The sequence below is a fragment of the Panicum virgatum genome, chromosome 3K (genome assembly GCF_016808335.1).
Source record: "Panicum virgatum strain AP13 chromosome 3K, P.virgatum_v5, whole genome shotgun sequence".
NCBI classification, from domain to species: Eukaryota; Viridiplantae; Streptophyta; class Magnoliopsida; order Poales; family Poaceae; genus Panicum; species Panicum virgatum.
Genome location: NC_053138.1, coordinates 38,559,530 through 38,578,561, shown reverse-complemented (window position 1 = coordinate 38,578,561; position 19,032 = coordinate 38,559,530). Strand labels below are relative to the sequence as shown.

The following is a 19,032-nucleotide window of genomic DNA, read 5'->3' as shown; positions in this document are numbered from 1 at the left end:
AGAGTAGGATTATATTGGAAGGCTGTAAAAGAAACAACTCCGAAGCCATGCATTTTATATATAATCAATTTACTACTATATATAATCAGTTGGAAAGTTAGATTGACAATATGGGGTACATCTATGCACACATGCTGGGTACAGGAGAAGAGCTATAAGCCTGCATGTCACCAGTTTTTTCAAGATGTTGCTGAAGAGACCTTGAACGCGACTTATCAATCTGATTCAAAAGGTGTGCTATTTTAGTTTATTTACACATGAGGTTGAGTACTAAATTTCGTTTGCTGATGCTAATTTTTATTGCTTTTCTGCTTCAGATTAGTATGGATGACCTTTCTTATTCCCAATTTGGTCCATACCATTCGTTGTTGAACAGTTTTTGAGCTGCGTGAGGCTGATGACCACATGCTACTCTGGAAATCTTCAGGCACATTGTTAGTTATGGGTGTTATGCAGTGCTTTTAGATTTACCAGGTAGATTGGTTCCTGTCATCATTTTTGAAAGCACCACATATATATTACTCCGAGTAGCCTTTTAGAGGAGTTCTGATGATGTCATTATCTGAGCCACATAGACTTTGCATTTTGTCTTTGGCATCTACAAGATACTCCTTGGTTGTGATGTTTGGCTTAATTTCTAGAAGCATTTTGGACGGCAGACCAGCTGGGAGTTGTGACATAGATGACGTTGAACACGACGTTTCTATTCCTGAGCTGAGTAGGATTTAATTTGTCTAAACCCTGATGAGAATAATTAAGGGCACTACTTTTATGACTTGTGAGCCATGGGTAAACAAACAGATGAATGAAAAAGCAAAGGCAATGGATCATTGCAACTAACTCGATTAACTGATCGATATGTTGGGTGAGTGTTCTTGCCCAACCGAGAAGTTTAAGCCAAGCGGATGCACGATGTACTTCAATAGCATATGTGCTTTTTTTTATATAATTCCAAACTACGAGCTCGAAGTAGAGATTTTCGTGTGCTATGTTTATACTTACTTGACATATGTTTATGCTTGTTTTTTGAATAAGCATCAAGCGACATGTCGCTAAGATCAAACCATATTGCTTGTGCTCCATGTATTGCACTCGTAGCAAAGTACGGGTATACACCTAGTGAATAATAGATCCATTATAGCGAAAACACCGAACGGGCGCAAACTCTAGAAATCGCCCTCACCTACGTCACCTCTCTCCTTCGCGCGGGGCAGACGAAATGGCCGCAGAAGAGGGGGAGAGCCGCAGTGCCGCACTGATCCGTGAAATACGAGCGCGTGTCCAAAAAAAAATGGTAGACACATACAGGTGGGCCCATGTATTAGTAGGGAGAGAAATAACAAAGCAGAACGCCAGCGATGATCAAAGGTATCGGATTCATTGTGCGGATGATCGGACGGCCCCAAAATCGAGTGCCGGGCGAAGGAACACCCGGGTACCCATAGATTTTCCCAAGCCATGGTCTCCGCCGTCGCCTCCATGCCGGCGATGGCCGCGGCCCCAATCACCGCCATCTTCTCACCGTCTCTCCCATCCTTTCTCCGCTCACACCATACCAGCGGCCATCGAGCTGCCACCACCCCGACGGTAGCCTTCTCCCGCCGCTTCCGCGATGTAAACCCTAGCCATAAACGCTCAGGAGGCAAGGCCACCCTGGCTCCCGCCACCGACGAAGGCTTTGGTGTCCTGGAGACGGAGCTCTGGCGCCTCCGCCGGCGCATGGAGCTGCGGCTCCACCGTCTGGCAGTCGAGGCCGACGAGGCCTACCGCGACCTTCGCTACGCCGCGCGCGACGTCGGCGGGGACCGCCTGGTCATAACGTTCCGCCGTTCGTCGCTGCGCTTCGCTGCCTGTACGCTCTTCTGGTCGCTTGCCTTTACTGTCGCGGCGCGAGCGCTGCTGGGGATGGTTTCACGGGCGTGGTGGTGGCTGGGTTCGGGGAGGGGATGGTGGGGTGGACGGGGTGGCGGCGGGGCGGTTGTTAGGCGGAGGGACCGCAGCCTTGGAGGGAAGGAGGTGGTGGTCGCTGTTTCGTCGTCGCCTATGTCTGCAGCCTGGACTAGCCATGTCCAAGAGCCAGCAAGGGTGGTCAGGAGGAGGGAGCCGAAAGCGAAGGTGCCGGATTGGTGGCCGGAGGTGGGATTGAAAGTAATGGAACCAAGGCCAGAGATGGAGAAGTGGACGCGACTGGCCAACAGATTGGTCCGAGGTGAACAGCCATAAGTATTTGGTGTGTTAGCATAAATTCTGAAATTATGTTGCAAAAATTCTCCACTTTGCTACATCTTTTAGTTTTATACTTTTGATGGTGCTGGATGTTTATAATTTGCAAATTAAATAAGTGTGTATTATCAAAAGACAAAAAAAAGTTAAAGAATTGTGGAATTTAATGCTTGTTGTGATTGATAGAAGTATAACTTTTGCGTTCCTCAGGGTGGTAGGATTGGTAATGTTTGCTCTGTAATAGTTTTTAAAATATCATAAATACAGTGTCAGTATGACGTTATATTCCATAAAACTAGGCCTTCTGCTTAAATGATACAAAATATTAGATCTGTTAATTTATCTTACTGATTCACAATGAAAGATTCCTTTTCTTTTGGAGTCCTGATAGCCTTAGAATTTACATAAATGTTCCAGTAAGAGCAGAAATGTAAGGTTCACCAATTCCCACATTTTGTTTATTTCTACACCTTGGTTTTATTATGCATTAGTAACAATTCAACACTGTTGGATGTTGTAGCCTTTGAAATTCGAATCATAACTTTGCTACTGTCCTGCTTATTACCTTGAAATCCTAATTATCTTACGTTTTTGCTAGATCTAAGGTTATGTGGCAAAATCGAGGATTAAGGTTTAGGAAAAGGGGGAGGGGTGGGTGGTGAGTGGTGACTGGGAGGTTAGGTGGACTATGGATGTTAGTTCCAGAATTTCATGATAAGTTACATTGGAATTTGCAAATTCGAAGTTACTTAATAATTGAACATGATTATTTTAATGTTCCTATCGACAGAATGGTGAATAGAATCATGTTTTTTGAGGCGTCACCTAGGCATCCAATTAGGCATCCTCCATCACACGACACCACGAGGTCCTTGTTAGGACAACCAGGCATGCCCCCATTGCCACAGGATGCTACAGTGCCTTAAAACCATTAATGCTTATATCACCTGAATTTTCCATCTGTAGTTATGTACAGTAGTCCAGTGTGAAGCGAAATTGAAAAACCTTCTGGTTACTGTTTCAAATCAAATAACCTTCATCATGTTTATGTTACTATAGTCTTTTCCATATACGTAGTTATAACTTGTACCTTTTTTCTTTTTGCCAGGTAAAGTGGATAATCTATCTGTCAAGACAGTTCTGTTGCAGCTTTTTTACTGAATTTTGTAAATCCTTTGTTTGGGCCAGCAATAATTGATAATAGAATCACTGGGAGGGATTACAGATATGATGATGCAATTCAAGTTAGTGCCTTTTACCTTTCAATGCTGTGGTATTAAAATCTTTCGTGTCTCCGAATGTCTTGCTATTTGTATTATTGCATTCAATAAGCTTTAGATTCCACTTCACACCCTGTTAATTTATTAGATGTCAGATATTTACTCAGAGACATCAGTAAAACTACTTTAGCCCGTGTTTAGATGTTTAGGTGTAAAATTTTTGAAAGAGAATCTTACTATTTCGAAGTACTAAATGAAGTCTATTTACAAAACTTTTTGCATAAATGGGTTGTAAATTGCCAGACGAATATAATGAGCCTAATTAATCCATAATTAATTCATGATTAGTGGATGGTTACTATAGCATCACTGTTGCAAATCATGGATTAAGTAGGCTCATTAGATTCATCTCGCAATTTACAACCTTTGTAAATAAATTTCATTTAGTACTCCATGCATGTGTCCAAACATGTGATGTGATGTTTTTTGCCAAAAGTTTTTGGCATCTAAACACGGCCTATGGAACATCATGATCCTTCAGGTTGTACTATATGTTATTTAGTACTGCAACTTTGGTGTACTTTATGAACACAAGACTCTTAGTTCGTGTTGTTGCTCTCTATCATTCCAGCATCCAGATCCTAGTACATAGGTAGCTTCCCTTGTTGAAAATATTTTCTTCTCATACTTCATAGTTGTTTTGTACTTTGGTTTCTCTATTTTTATTTTAGTAGAAATCAAGGACTTGGAAGCAGGTAGCATTGAAGTGGACCTAGGAAACCACCTTATGCTTCTGTGACTGTAAAAGTGTCAGTAGGACTCATCACAAACTCTACTCTATGTAGTGATACAAGAAGTAGGAGTTGTTTAAGTGTATTTTTCATCCCTTAAATTTTGCAAAAGTGTGACTTCCCTTACGTTTCAGTTGGTGCAAATCAATCCCTTAACTAATTAAACCAGTGCACTAGTCATCTCTACCTTGGCTTAACAACGGTTTAGTGTTACCTTACAGTGATTTATGTCACATAATCATTTGACTAATCACTGTTTAATTAACCACATTATTATTGCTAGAGTGAAAAAAGTTTCTTCGTGCATATATACTAATAAGAAAAAAGAAAAGTTCTTTACTCATATGTCCAAAATATTATGGACGCTGAGTTGCACAAATCACCATAACATTCTGGTGAGAATCGGTTTCCATTATTTCCCCCTTCTAAACCTTTGTCAGGTGGCACTAAATTATTGTAAGCCAAGGCATTAGTGATTAATGCATCAATTTAGTTAGTTAAAGGGGTTCATTTGCACCAACTGAAACTTAAGGGGTGAAAGTCACACTTTTGTGATACATATGGGATGAAAAATATGGCTTTTCCTTCCTTTTTATGCCACAACAATATACATGTATATTTTTTTGGTTAAATAATTAAAAATATAAATCTGACAATCTTTTGCTACCTGAATCATTATCGGATTGATGCTGCGACTTGTTCCATATGCTTGTCAGTGTGGCCTAATCATATCTTGTTTTTGTATGCAGCTTAGGCAAATATGCAAGACATGTGGCATAAAGGTCTCCTTTGACACTGAGAATGCTCGCGATTCTTTCTACAGAGCAGCAGTGAACTTTGTTCTAGATGATTGCAGCAGGTATATTTTGCTTTTGTCCATGGTTTCATAGGAATAATCCTTATTGCCATTTTATCTGTCTGCAATATGAAATCTGTCAACACTAAAAGGCTAATATGAAATATGCCATCCTTGTTGCAAGTCAACCCTTATTTGACATTGTTGACCAATCAAGCTGTGATGGATATTTAAGGAAAAGACACTATTACCCCTGACCTCTTCTTGTCCAATCCATTCTACTATGCTATTACTGTTCTTCCTGATTCGGGGAATTTTAGAAACTTGCAGCTTCTCAACTAAGCCCTTTTAACCAACTTGCCCAAAAAAAAGATGCTGCAACAGAAGTGAAGGATTTTTGACCTATCAGTCTTATTCATAGCTTCCCTAATCTGGTTACAAAATTGTCGGCCAACCGATTGGCCGGGAAACTCAGCAAGTTAGTGTCCACGAATCAGAGCGCATTTGTGAAAGGTCGGTGCATTCATGATAATGTTATCTTAGTGCAGCAAACAGCCAAGTTCTTACATCAACAGAAGCAACCTCGTATTTTTTTGAAACTGGGTATTTCTAAGGCATTCGACTCAGTGTAATGGCCGTTTCTATTAGAGGTTTTGCTCAAGAGGGGCTTTGGACCTAAATGCTGCAACCTGATCAAGCGGGCTACTTGGTTCTTCTTCAACTAGAGTGCTGTTAAATGGAGTTCCTGAGGAGGTTCTCTACCATCAATGAGGGCTGAGGCATGGGGATCCCTTATCCCCCATGCTCTTTATACTAGTGATGGATGTCCTGAATATGTTCAAAAAACATTGCTCCATAGAAGAGAGCCTCATAAGCTGATTTTGTAGAAGATTGGCCAGAGGCTTGAATATGTTCATCCTCCAGTTCAGGCTGAAGCACTACCTCTCCTGCAGCAGATCCCAAATGTCCAGGAATTCAGCTAAGACCACCACGGAGTACTGACCCTGAATAATCCATTAATCCTGCAGTCAAGCATTTTCAGGGAGTGCTTCATGAAACTGTGCGTCAATTAACCCATCTCTTCAGCGCACACGTGCACACCAGTTCCTTAGGTCGGCTGACTTTGGGCCAAGCAATCAAACAGTGACCACCATTAGCCTCCTTCCTGCCTCGTCAAAGAAAGTTACGACGAAGCTTGTCCATTGCTTTCAAACACCAAGGTGGGAGATCTAGAGCAGTGGCCGAATACACCAAAGTAGTGGTGAGCATCGACTGTACAAAGATGGCTAGATCAGCCATGTTCAAAAGCTCTGCCTTCCACCCCGGCAAACAATCAGCAATTTCTCTATATCAGCAATTTTCTATATCGAAGGCGGTAATTGAGATTTCGTTAATTTCATCATAGAAAGGGGAAGGTCCGAGATACTTGCAAGGGAAGTCCTGAATTCCACTAGGGAGAATTGTATGGACTACTGCCATGTCCTGTTCTGAGCACTGTATTGGAGAGACATTGCTTTTCTGAATGTTAGTGTTGAGCCTGAAGCTGTTCCAAATAGCTGAAGGAGATCAACTACCAGCTGCAGGTCTGTGGCAATCGGGTGAAGGAACAAGACAACGTCATCTGCATATAGGGAGACCCAGTGATTGATCCTTCGAGAGAGAGGTTGCAGTAGCCCCTTATCATTAACCTTCTGGAATAAGCTAGCGATGCATTTTGGTCCTGCTGAAGCCAGCGACGACGCCTTTTGGTCTTTGCTCACGAGCACCGGGCAAGACTTGCCGACCAGGTTGTGCTAGTCTGTTACTGCATCTTCTACTGTTGCTGCATCTTCTACTGTTGCTGCGTCTACTAGGCACTACCAAGATCACTACGGCTTCACTGCTGCTGCGCTTGTTGAGCCATCCACTTACCATGAAGTTGCTGTCCACCTCGACTAGTAGCATGCCATGTCAGAGGAGATTGCTGCCTTGGAGCGCACCGGTACATGGGACTTTGTCCATTTGCCACCTCAGGTGACTCCTATTACTTGTAAGTGGGTCTACAAGATCAAGACTCGCTCCGACGGCTCCCTTGAGCGCTACAAGGCTCGTCTTGTAGCTCGTGGTTTTTGTTGGTGTATATGTGAGCCCATGTATAGAGGCCCATCTAGAGGCCCATGTATAGGAACTATATATACCCACCTTTCTAGGGTTTGGAGGAATACATCCATTATCTCTCCTACATGGTATCATTAGCCTAGGTTTCTCCTTCCTCCACCATCTGCCGCCGCTGCCGGCGGCGGCGAGATGGCCGGTCGCCGGCCGCCGGAGCCGCCCCTTCCTCCCATCCCTCCCCTCTCCTCCTTCCATCCCCTCTCTTCCTTTGTTTCGGACGCCGCCGCCGCCTGGATGTCCTCTGCTTCGGGCGCCGCCGCCGCTGCCCGATCCGGCGCGTCCTCTGCTTCGAGCGCCGCCGCTGCTGCTAGATCCGGCGCGTGGGGCCCCAGACCTGCCACCGCCTTGGCCGTCCTCGAGCCTGCGCCCGCCCTGGTCGCGCCACCTGCTCCTACCGCCGCCGTCGCCGCCGCTGCTGCGGGCGCGGGGGCGCAGGGGCCGCGGGCGAGGGAGCCACGGGCCCGGCCTCTGCTCCGGCCGCCTGGCCCCAGCTGCCCCCGCCACCGCCTCTGCCGCGGGCGTTGGGGGGCGCGGGGGGCGCGGGCCCTGAGCTGCAGGCACCCACCGCCGCCGCCCAGGCCGCTCAGGACGCTGCTGCAACCGCCACGGCCGCCTAGGCTGCCGTCGCTGCCCACTGCGCCGCCGTCGCTGCCGGCAAGCAGCCGCCGCCGACGGCGCGCCCGCTCCCGCGTGGTCTGGGCTCGGAATGTCTCCCGCGGACGCGCCGCTCGCCGCCGCCGCCCTCCGTGGGCAGCAGGCCGACGCCGCTCTCGCCGCGGCCCTCCTCGCCGCCAAGTTGGAGGCTTCGGCGGCCCAAGAGCGGGTCCGCGTGGCTGCCCTCGCTTGGGAGCGCGAGCGCGCCACGGCCGACGCCCTTGCTCTCCGGGTCGCCGAGGCGGAGCAATTCCTTCGTGTCTCGTCCGGTCAACTGCCCGTCGTCCGCGAGCACGGCGCCTCTTCCTCCCACCAGGCCCCGCCCGCTGGATCTGGACCCCGGAACGACCCGACCGACCCCATGGTCGCCCAGCTCCACCTCCAGGCCGCCGGCGTCCAGAACATCCGGGCCCTAGTCACCGTCCTCCTCGACCCCATGTCCTCCTACGGACGCTGGCGGGACCAGGTCCTCCTCGCCCTCCGCCGTTACGCCCTCGACGACCACGTCCTCGTCGACTCGCCGATCGAGGCGCGGGACGTGGTGTGGCTGCGCTTCGACAGCGTCGCCATGTCCTGGATCTTCGGGACCATCTCCCTAGTTCTTCAGGACCTCGTCAGGACCCACGGCGGCACCGCGCGACAGGCCTGGGTGGCGCTCGAGGGGCAGTTCCTCGGCAATGCCGAGTTCCGTGCCCTCCAGCTCATGCCACCTTCCGCAGCTTCGAGCAGGGAGATCTCTCCGTTGGTGAGTTCTGCCGGAGGATGAAGGGCATGGCTGATGCTCTTCACGACCTCGGGTGTTCGGTGTCCGATCGGGTCTTGGTGCTCAATGTCCTGCGAGGTCTGAGCAGCACCTATGACCACCTGAAGAGCTAGATCGCCCGCCCGAGGCTCTTCCCCTCGTTCCTGCAGGTCCGGGACGACCTCGCCCTCGAGGAGATCACTAGGGGTCTCGCGCCCGGATCATCCTCGCCCATCCCCACCGCGCTCGTCGCTGCTCCACCGGCCTCCTCCGCCGCTCCTGCCACCTCCCTCCTTGGTGCTGCTCCCGCCGGGTAGACTGGAGGTGGGAGGGGGGGGGACGTGGACGTCGTCGGCGGGGGAGACGGGGTGGTGGTGGCACTGGTGGCCCTGCTTCTAGGGGTTCCGGTGCCGGTGGGGGCCGTCGGGCCGCGCCGACTCTGGCTCCGGCTCCCGCTCCTGCCCCTGCCCCTGGAGGTACGCCCTGGCCATCCTTCAGCAACCCATGATCAGGGCGCATCTCGATGTGGCCGTTCCAGGGTCCGGGAGGGGGGCCTCGTCCTCAGCTCCAGCCGGCGGTTCACCGGTGCTGCTCCCTTCTCCGCGCCGTCCTGGACCCCGCCCGCTCAGCCCAGCCAGTTGCCGACCTGGCCTGCGGGTTGGCACCAGGCCGCTCTGGCGCAGTCCTTCAGTACCAAGGGACTGCGCCGCCGGTCAGCACCGAGTGGATCGCCGACTCGGGTGCCTCCTTCCACACCACCGCTGATGCCGGTATCCTCTCTTCTGTCCGACCCCCACACCCCTCTTGTCCTTCTTTCATCATGGTTGGTGATGGGTCTTGCCTTCCCGTCACCGCCGTGGGTTCTGCTCCTGGTTCTTTTCGCCCTCCTCATGTCCTTGTTGCTCCTCAGATGGTTCACAACCTTCTCTCTATTCGCCAGTTTACTGCTGATAACTCTTGTTCCATTGAATTTGACTCTTCTGGTCTTACTGTGAAGGATTCGGCTTCCCGGCGTCCGCTCCTCCGATGTGACAGCCCGGGGCCCCTTTACACTCTTTGGCTTCCTGCTTCCGCTGCTCCGCCTTCGACTTCTTCTCCGTCTGCTGCTTTTGCCGTGACGCCTTCTTCCACCACCTGGCACCGCCGGCTTGGACACCCCGGCCGCGACGTTTTGGCTCAGCTCAGTCGTAGTACCGATGTTCAATGTACTAGGGCTCCTGCTGAGCACCTCTGTCATGCGTGCCAGTTAGGTCGTCATGTTAGACTTCCTTTTTCTTCTTCTTCTTCGCATGCTACACATGCTTTTGATCTTGTTCACTGTGACATGTGGACATCTCCTATACTCAGCATGTCTGGTTATAAATATTATCTAGTCGTGGTGGATGATTTCTCTCATTACTCTTGGACTCGCCAAGTTTGAGACCTTCCCCACCCTCCTCCACTTCTTTGCCTGGGTGTCCACTCAGTTCGGCCTCACCATTAAGGCCGTCCAGTGCGACAACAGGCGGAAGTTCGATAACTTCACCTTCCGTTCCTTCTTCCTCTCTTGGCGTGTTCAGCTGCGTATGTTTTGTCCGTATACCTCTCCTCAGAACGGCAAGGCTGAGCGGATGATTCGCACGACGAACGACGTCGTGCACACCCTTCTGATCCAGGCCTCTCTGCCCCCGCGCTTCTGGGCTGAGAGCCTCCACACCGCCACCTACTTGCTTAACCGCCTTCCGTCCACCGCTTCTCCTGCTCCCACTCCACACCACGCCCTTTTTGGTGCCCCTCCTCGCTACGACCACCTTCGGGTCTTCGGGTGTGCGTGTTACCCTAACACCTCCGCCACCGCTTCTCACAAGCTGGCGCCCCGCTCGACTCGTCGTGTGTTCCTTGGGTACTCCCCTGACCACAAGAGGTACCGATGCTTTAACCTCACCTCTCGCCGTGTCCTAATCTCCCGACACGTCGTCTTTGACGAGTCAGATTTCCCCTACTCCACCTCCACACCTTCTCCGGTACCCTCTATCCGCGACGCCTTGGTGGATCCTCACTGGCGTCGCGCGATGGAAGAGGAGTACGCGGCTCTTCTTGCCAACCAGACGTGAGACCTCGTGCCGCGTCCGTCTGGTTGCAATGTGGTGATTGGCAAGTGGATCTGGACGCATAAGCGTTGGCCTGACGGCACACTGGAGCGCTACAAGGCTCGCTGGGTTCTCCGGGGTTTCACCCAGCGGCCTGGTGTGGACTAAGATGAGACCTTCAGTCCAGTGGTGAAGCCCGCTACGGTGCGCACGGTCCTCTCGCTTGCGCTCTCTCGCTCTTGGCCAGTGCACCAGATAGATGTGAAGAATGCGTTTCTTCACGGCACTCTGTCAGAGACTGTCTACTGCTCTCAGCCAGCGGGATTTGTGGACTCGAGTTGTCCGGATATGGTCTGCCGGCTCAATAAGTCTCTCTACGGTCTGAAGCAGCCTTCTCGGGCTTGGTATTCTCGGTTCGCCACATTCTTACTGACATTGGGGTTCACCAAGGCCAAGTCTGACACGTCTCTCTTCATCTACCACCGTGGGGTTGCGACTGACTACCTGCTGCTCTATGTCGATGATATTGTGCTCACAGCCTCCTGTCAGCAGTTGCTTGAGCGCATTATCTCCTCTCTGCAGCAGGAGTTTGCTATGAAGGATCTTGGTCAGCTCCACCACTTCTTGGGCGTCACTGTTGAGCCTTGCCCGTCTGGCCTGTTTCTTCACCAGCGGCAGTATGCACTCGACATTCTGGAGTGGGCTAAGATGACTGATTGCAAGCCATGCTCCACTCCTGTCGATACTCAGGCGAAGCTGTCTGCTGATCTGGGTGATTCCGTGGCCGATCCTACTGGCTACCGGAGCCTCGCCGATGCCTTGCAGTACCTCACCTTCACCCGGCCGGATCTCACCTATGCCATTCAGCAGGTCTGTCTTCACATGCATGATCCCCGGGAGTCTCACCTTGCTGCACTGAAGCGTCTCTTCCGCTACGTTCGTGGCACTGTTAGCTTAGGTTTGGTTCTTCACCACTCTCCCATCTCTGAGCTGGTGGTCTACACCGAAGCTGACTGGGTTGGCTGTTCGGACACTCGCCGCTCCACTTCCGGCTATGCAGTCTTCCTGGGCGACAACCTTGTCTCCTTGTCGTCCAAGCGGCAGCCGGTTGTCTCCCGCTCCAGTGCCGAGGCGGAGTACCGGGCTGTCGCTAACGGCGTCGCGGAGGCGTTCTGGCTCCGACAGCTCTTGGCGGAGCTCCACAACCCGCTCGCCAAGAGCACGCTCGTCTACTGCGACAAAGTTAGCGCCGTGTACCTCTCCACCAACCCCATTCAGCATCAACGAACGAAGCACGTGGAGATCGACTTGTACTTCGTGCGCGACAGGGTCGCCGTCGGCGATGTTCGGGTACTCCATGTCCTGACCATCTCTCAGTTTGCCGACATCTTCACCAAGGGACTACCCTCCTCGACCTTCTCGGAGTTTCGCTCCAGCCTCAACGTAGCAGGTGGCTAGTTGTGGCTGCCGGGGGGGGTATTTGCCCTATGTACTTTCTTCTTGTCCAGTCTTGAACACCGCTGCGACAGTAGTTCAGACTGCCAGGGGGGGTGTTGGCTTTCTTGTTGTCCAGTCTTGAACACTGCTGCGTCGGTAGTTCAGACTGCGGAGGGGTGTTGGTGTATATGTGAGCCCATGTATAGAGGCCAATGTATAGGAACTATATATACCCATTCTTCTAGGGTTTGGAGGAATACATCCATTATTTTCTCCTACAGTTTTCAGCAAGAGCAAGGTCGTGATTATGCTGCTGTTGCTAACATGACCATAGTTCAGACTCTTCTCGCTATTGCTTCTGTCCGACAGTGGTCTATCTCCTAGCTTGATGTCAAGAATGCCTTTCTCAATGGTGGGCTATGCGAGGTCTACATGCACCCAACCTCTAGGATACTCTATTCCTGCTGGCATGGTTTGACGCCAGCGTCGCTCTCTTTAAGGCCTGAAGCAGGTTCCTCGGGCCTGGTTTGAGCGCTTCTCTATTGTCAGTGATGTTGGTTTTAAACCTAACGACCACGACCTTGCTCTCCGTCCATACTTCCTCTCGTGGTCACACACTTCTTTATGTTGTTGATGATATGATGATTACTGGTGATGATTTTATGTTCATTGACTTTGTGAAGAAGCATGTTAGTGACAAATTCTTGATGTCTGACCTGGCTCCTCTTGGTCTCAAGGTTTCTTCCACGCCTAATGGCATCTTCTTCCTTTCCTAGGAGAAGGATTGCGTCGCCCTGTCGTCCGTTGCAGCATCGTTGTCGACACTCCTGAGGACGAAGTTGTCGCTGTGCCCTCACGGGCTACAGTGCCGACGCTAGTGATCAAGCCACCATCGCTGGTGTCGCCACCTTTTCAGGCGGTGGCACCACCCATGTTGTTGGTCCTCGTCAAGTTGGCTCTGGGTCTGAGTCCGCCCCTATTTCTGCAAGCTCGCGGACACCGACGCTGATGTTGCTGAAGGAAGATGCAGTCGTGCTCTTTAGCTGCACCATCTACCATCGCAGCCAGCTCATCGTCCTGTTGAACCTGTCGGCAAGAAGCTGCTAATTTTGTTTATTCAGGCGCCTTCGCTAACGCTCGGACCTGTGCTCTCATCCAAAATCCACCTCGACCTCGGCTACTTCGGCTCTAAGGGGCACTAAGGGGCTATCATCTACATGAGCTATTCCAGTCGAAGCATTCGCACCGGCTCCGAGTGCGGGGGGTATCTCCATTGTTCTCCAGTTTTTCCATTCGTGTTGCTACCGCTACGACTGTAGGGGAATGCTAGAGTATATTAGGCAACTCCGGATATGGTTAGTTTATGATTGGTTGTAATACCGAGTTAACCTTCCTTATCTCTAGGAGAGGCTACTTGCCCTCCAAGCCATGTACTCCTATATATTCGTCCTAGAGGCTCAATGCAATACATCCCACGCATCGTACACAATCTTACAAAAACGGGCGCATTTGTAATCTTACAAAAACGGGCGCATTTGTAATCTTACACAATCTTATTTTAGCGTTTTCACTTTTTAATGCAATGATACGCAGCTCTCCTGCGTATTCGAGAAAAATTCATTGATGTCCCTTCCTTTTCTTGCATGCATGGATTAAAAATAAGTTGGTCTGCCGCATACATTCTCTGGTTAATAAGATGATCCACCGTGTATAGTTTTTTTAAATAAATTCAAAGCCATCCAGATAGTTTCAACTTGCAACAAACAGCATCAGTGATATGGGGTTGTGGAATGAAACGGGATTGCAGGATCGTTCTATTTGCCTGATCAAGCAAGGGGCTCAGCCAGGAGGGCCATGCAATGCTGTCATACCTTATCAGGAGATGCCGCCATTTATGGATTGGTGATGCTGCCGATGAACCAAGGATGCTAGTTCACTGTCTGCCTGCAGCATCCTCCATCCCTCATGCTCAGACCGCCCGCTCACACGTTGCCATCGCTTGCCAGCCCTCCGCCATCTGCACCCATGCCTTTGCCTTGAGCTCCATCACAAAGTTCCATGCGCTATCAGCTTGTCTCACAGCTGGCAGAGCACAAGCTCATTGTTCTGATAAAACTATACAAGAACAAATTTGTGTTCTCCATCTGCTTAGCTGAAGACGCCACTGCATGGCTCTAGATCTCGCTAAGCTTCTGACAAACATGTGTGGATTTGGGTTGAAAGCAAATGTAGCATGGAAGGAGGATGTGGACATGTGGTGGATGACAAGAAGAGTTGCTGGGTAGATCTGTGAGGATATACTTGTGAGCTTGCTGGGAAAACAGAGGAAGAAGATAGTATTCATGGCATTCTCAAAGAAATTTAATAGAAAAACTTAATGGCACTAACAGAGTTAGCAAATAAGGGTAATATTTATAACATGGATGGCATATCGTGGAGTAGACTTTTCACGATGGCAGATTTCGGATTGGATTCAATTGTAATGGCGGATAAATAAGTGTAAGCGTTTGGGTTACTATGTTTTCAGCTTTTTGTAAATTTTTCTGTGCACGTTTTTTTACCCCATCTGTTCTCCATGCATGATCTGGATTATTGATATTTGTGCTTAATCAAGAGGAGAACAAGTTAATGATGAGAATCCAAGGGATTTTCTTGCTGGTCTTGCTACTAATATTGGATTGGACAATCCTCGTGCTGCCACTCTTGTATGTGCTTCAGTTGCTGCTCGCACACGTACATGTACATGTTTCTTACAATGCTGGGTATGGATGGATTTAGAGTTTGACTCTTATAGATACCTATAGCAATTATGTAGGGGTCATTTTGATTCTATATTTTTATGGTCCTCAGGCCCTAGAGATTCAAGGAAAACGACCAGAAGCACTGGATGAGCTTTTGAAGATTTGTAGAATTCATAACATGTTTCCTCCTGAGGACAATTCTGTATGTATCTGGTGAACTTGAAAGCTTGTCTTTTGGCATTACTTTTCATTTTGCATTTACTCTTATTTCAACCCATCTCCCTTGTCGTGTGAGTCTTGAATGTTGATGCCTTGGTCAAACTGTATGTGTTCCAAATTATTCTTTGTGGGTTTGCGTATGAGTTCAGTTCAATAATTTGTCAGTTTATTCAAGTTTAACCAGACAAGATCAACATACCCAACTACCAAAGTGTAAATCTTGGACAATGTTAAATCTGTGTTGCTTAAAGCTAAGAGGAAAGCCAGAGTAAGTTTGCTGGGCATGGTTTGTCCTGATTGATCTTGGGTTAGGACATAACATGTTTAGACCCTGGAGCAGTACATGATTTGCATCATCACCTTTATATTATTTACATCTCTCATACAAACCTTTGTTTTCTTGTGTCAATTTGATGAAATATTTTTTGACATGGCTCTATTAAGGATAAACCATGCCCAGCAAACTTAAGGATATGTACAAGGATATGTACAGGTATGCGACGACGTTTGTCCGGACATGTGATGGCAACACCACTGACTTTCCTATTAACATAGGCCTACACCAGGGGTCAGCATTGAGCCCTTACTTATTTGCTTTAGTGATGGATGAGGTCACAAGGGATACAAGGTGAGATCCCTTGGTGTATGCTCTTTGTTGATGATGTGGTGCTAGTTGACGAGAGTAGGGCAGGGGTTAATAGGAAGTTAGAGCTGTGGAGACGCACGTTAGAGTCGAAAGGGTTCAGACTTAGTAGGACCAAGACCGAGTACATGATGTGCGATTTCAGCGCGACTAGGCATGAGGGGGGAGACGTTAGTCTAGATGGGCAAGTGGTGATCCAGAAGGATACTTTTCGGTATTTAGGATCGGTGCTACAAAAAGATGGCGACATTGATGAAGATGTTATGCATAGAATTTCAGCTGGCTGGTTGAAATGGCGGCAAACTTCTGGCATCCTTTGTGACAAGAGGGTGCCACAAAAGCTAAAAGACAAAATTTATAGGACAGCAATTCGTCCGGCGATGTTATACGGTGCTGAATGTTGGCCTACAAAAAGGCGACATGTCCAGCAACTGAGTGTAGCAGAGATGCGGATGTTGCGGTGGTTTTGCGGGCACACAAGGAGGTATAGAGTCCGGAACGAAGTTATTCGGGATAGGGTCGGGGTGGCACCAATTAAGGAGAAACTTACCCAGCATTGGCTGAGATGGTTTGGACATGTTCAACGAAGGCCTCCTGAGGCGCCGGTGCGTAATGAGGTTCTTGAGCGGGTCGATAATGTAAAGAGGGGTAGAGGTAGACCTAAACTGACGTGTGATGAGTCGGTTAAGAGAGACCTTAAGGATTGGAATATCTCTAAAGAGATAGCTTTGGATAGGAGCGCTTGGAGACTAGCTATAAATGTGCCTAAACCTTGAACTTATTTCTTTCGGGTTTCATCTCTAGCCTACCCCAATTTGCTTGGGAAAAAAAATGCTATGTTGTTGTTGTTGTTGTTGATGGCTCTATACCTGAGTTTCTCCAGCATATCTGCATATTTTGGTAACTTGGTCTTAAGAAGATAATGTTGCTGATTGATATCCATTTTTAACTATATAACAGATCTTTGCATTTTTCTGTAGAAGCCAAATGTCTTATGCACATAGAAATAATCTAAACATATTCACACTGTTAAGCCTTTTTACTGCATGGTCAATTGGTTACCCTGTCCCTATTGCTAAAATACATAATCACTCTTATTTTGTCACCTACAGGCAGAGATGGAAATGGTGGCTGCTGGACTCGAAAATAATTTGCAAGTTGCTGAGAGGGTTCACCTTCTAACATTATTCCGGAGGGCTTGTACTACTGCGAACATCAAAACAGCAGCAGAGGCTCTTGGCCTGGTAAGTAGTTTCTGTGACCATTACAAGAAGGCACGCCAAACCAAATGAACTGTTAAAAAATGTCACTTGACTTGTTGCAAGCCATTTACTAACTACAATATGCTGTAAACAGTCCAGTAATAATAAGTATTTAGATGACAGTTTCCACTCAATAGTGACATACAGTGTAGCACACGTTTTGGTGTATTATTCTACCAATTATAGAATGGAACCAGCCGTTTTAGATTGAGAGAAGGTTGAACAAATTTACTGGATTGATTTACAGATGGCCTGTTTGATTCATTTACCGAACTTGCCCCACCGAACAGTATTCTGCCGTTCTGGCGAAGAAAAAGATCGCCAAACTCTCAGTGAGTAATGCAGCTGTAAGTTATAGAGATGCCAAAGAAAGTGCGGCATGCCAAACGATGGGCAGCAAAAGCAAATAGCCGTGGTGAGGTCTACTAGTAGTCTCACCAACCGAGGTCTACTAGTAGTCTCACCAAGCACGCCCTAACAACAGAAAAATGAATTAGCAATTATGACAATAATATATTCTTTCATGGACACTGTCCTGCCAGTTGCTCCTAAGAATCCTTCTCTAGTGTTACCTGTGGAACAATATTGATTTTTTTTTCTTTCTCTAGTGTTAGCTATGGAACAATCTTGATTTTTTGCTTGACATTTTTTTATCCTATTGTCACATTCAGAATTTGCCAGATGAATGAGAATGAAGCAGAAGGGTTTGTTTTGTCCCAAAAAATTCTAGTTCGTGCCGTCTCCCATACATCAACCTCAGATGATGGCCTGAAACCCCAACAACAATTTATGGTTGAAGCTTTAGGTAACCTCAGTTTGCAAACATGCAGAACGAAGCATACCGCAGGCCCAGGTTTCCACCTCATCATGTACCGGCGAACATATTTGCGCCATCCCCCATGAGTGATGCTGAATCATATCTGGAGGACAGATCTGCCCCATCACGAATGATGATGAACCATTTCGATCCATTCCTTTTCTTGTCTGCTTCATAAAGCTTCTATGTTATTTAATTTTTTAATTTTTTTTTGGGGTTAGGGGGGGGGGGTGCGGCTTTATTGTGTGTGGATCGCCTATAATTATATTACCTCCGTTGTTAAATATGTAGTACCATTGATTTTTTTTCATTCACTAGTAGAGTGGAAGCACTACTATAGTAGTAGATTTTAACAATTCACTTGACTAACCACATATGTTAATATAACATTAACTTGTGCCTATGGCAACGTAATAATACAAGCACGAACTTTTTTTTGTGGTGAAATGACCAAAATATTCCAAACGACAAATATACCAAGTACAATATTACAAAAATTACATTGCTTATTAATATTAAGAACTGAGCTTGGTTCATCTAATCATCGTCATTCCCATGATCAGCCAAAATCATCTCATGTAGGTGTATGTAATCTTCGGAAATAAAATTTTAATAATCGTGACGGCACGCAGGACGCAGTTCATCTAACTGATGTCTTGAGCCACCTGATGATACATTTGGGGTGAAACCATGAGTACACAAATTAACGTGAGCACACAGTGCTAAGCATAAGACGTCTGCTCTTACTCGTCCATGCAAATTGAGCATCTAAGACTAGCGTTGAGGCACCTTTGCGAATACGGGTGCCTTGCAGTACACAAATTGGACGGTGAGTTGAATGGAAACCTCACAACTAGGGATGTAAAAACAGATCAGATACATATGGAAACCACCCATATGGTGTTTGTTTTCACATTTTCTGTCATATTCAAATTCTAACACGGATAGACTCGGATACAGATACGAATGCCAATAGCTTCGGTTACGAATACGAATAGATATGTGTCAAATACGGAGCAAGCTAGATGCGGATAATGTCGAACATGGATATTTCTTCGGATATCGACTAAAAGCAAAATTTATTCATATCACATATGTTGTAACATTGGAACATCATATGAGTGCAAATCTTAACTATATTATATTTAACAAACCAAATTAACAAACTGTTACATGACATTTCTAACTTATCACATAGATAAGAGAGTTTGGATTACATGACATTCTAACTTGCTACGTTGTTCCATGAAAAAACTTGCTACAA

At 47.8% G+C, this 19,032-nt stretch overlaps 1 protein-coding gene across 2 annotated transcripts; it reads left to right on the top strand.

Annotated features, from left to right (window-relative positions):
• The first annotated feature begins 1,377 nt into the window (after window positions 1-1,377).
• On the top strand, window positions 1,378-18,169 carry LOC120699162. Of its 2 annotated transcripts, none has more exons than XM_039983047.1 (7): window positions 1,378-2,209; window positions 3,412-3,467; window positions 4,984-5,093; window positions 14,701-14,848; window positions 14,937-15,029; window positions 16,802-16,933; window positions 17,199-17,531. In XM_039983047.1, exons 1-7 carry the CDS (start codon window positions 1,459-1,461, stop codon window positions 17,289-17,291), a joined length of 1,383 nt encoding a protein of 460 aa, XP_039838981.1. In that variant the 5' UTR covers window positions 1,378-1,458; the 3' UTR covers window positions 17,292-17,531. The 2 variants fall into 2 exon arrangements, with proteins under 2 accessions (XP_039838981.1, XP_039838982.1); XM_039983048.1 differs by lacking the exon at window positions 17,199-17,531 and adding an exon at window positions 17,623-18,169 and having other exon boundaries at window positions 1,381-2,209.
• The last annotated feature ends 863 nt before the right edge of the window (window positions 18,170-19,032 follow it).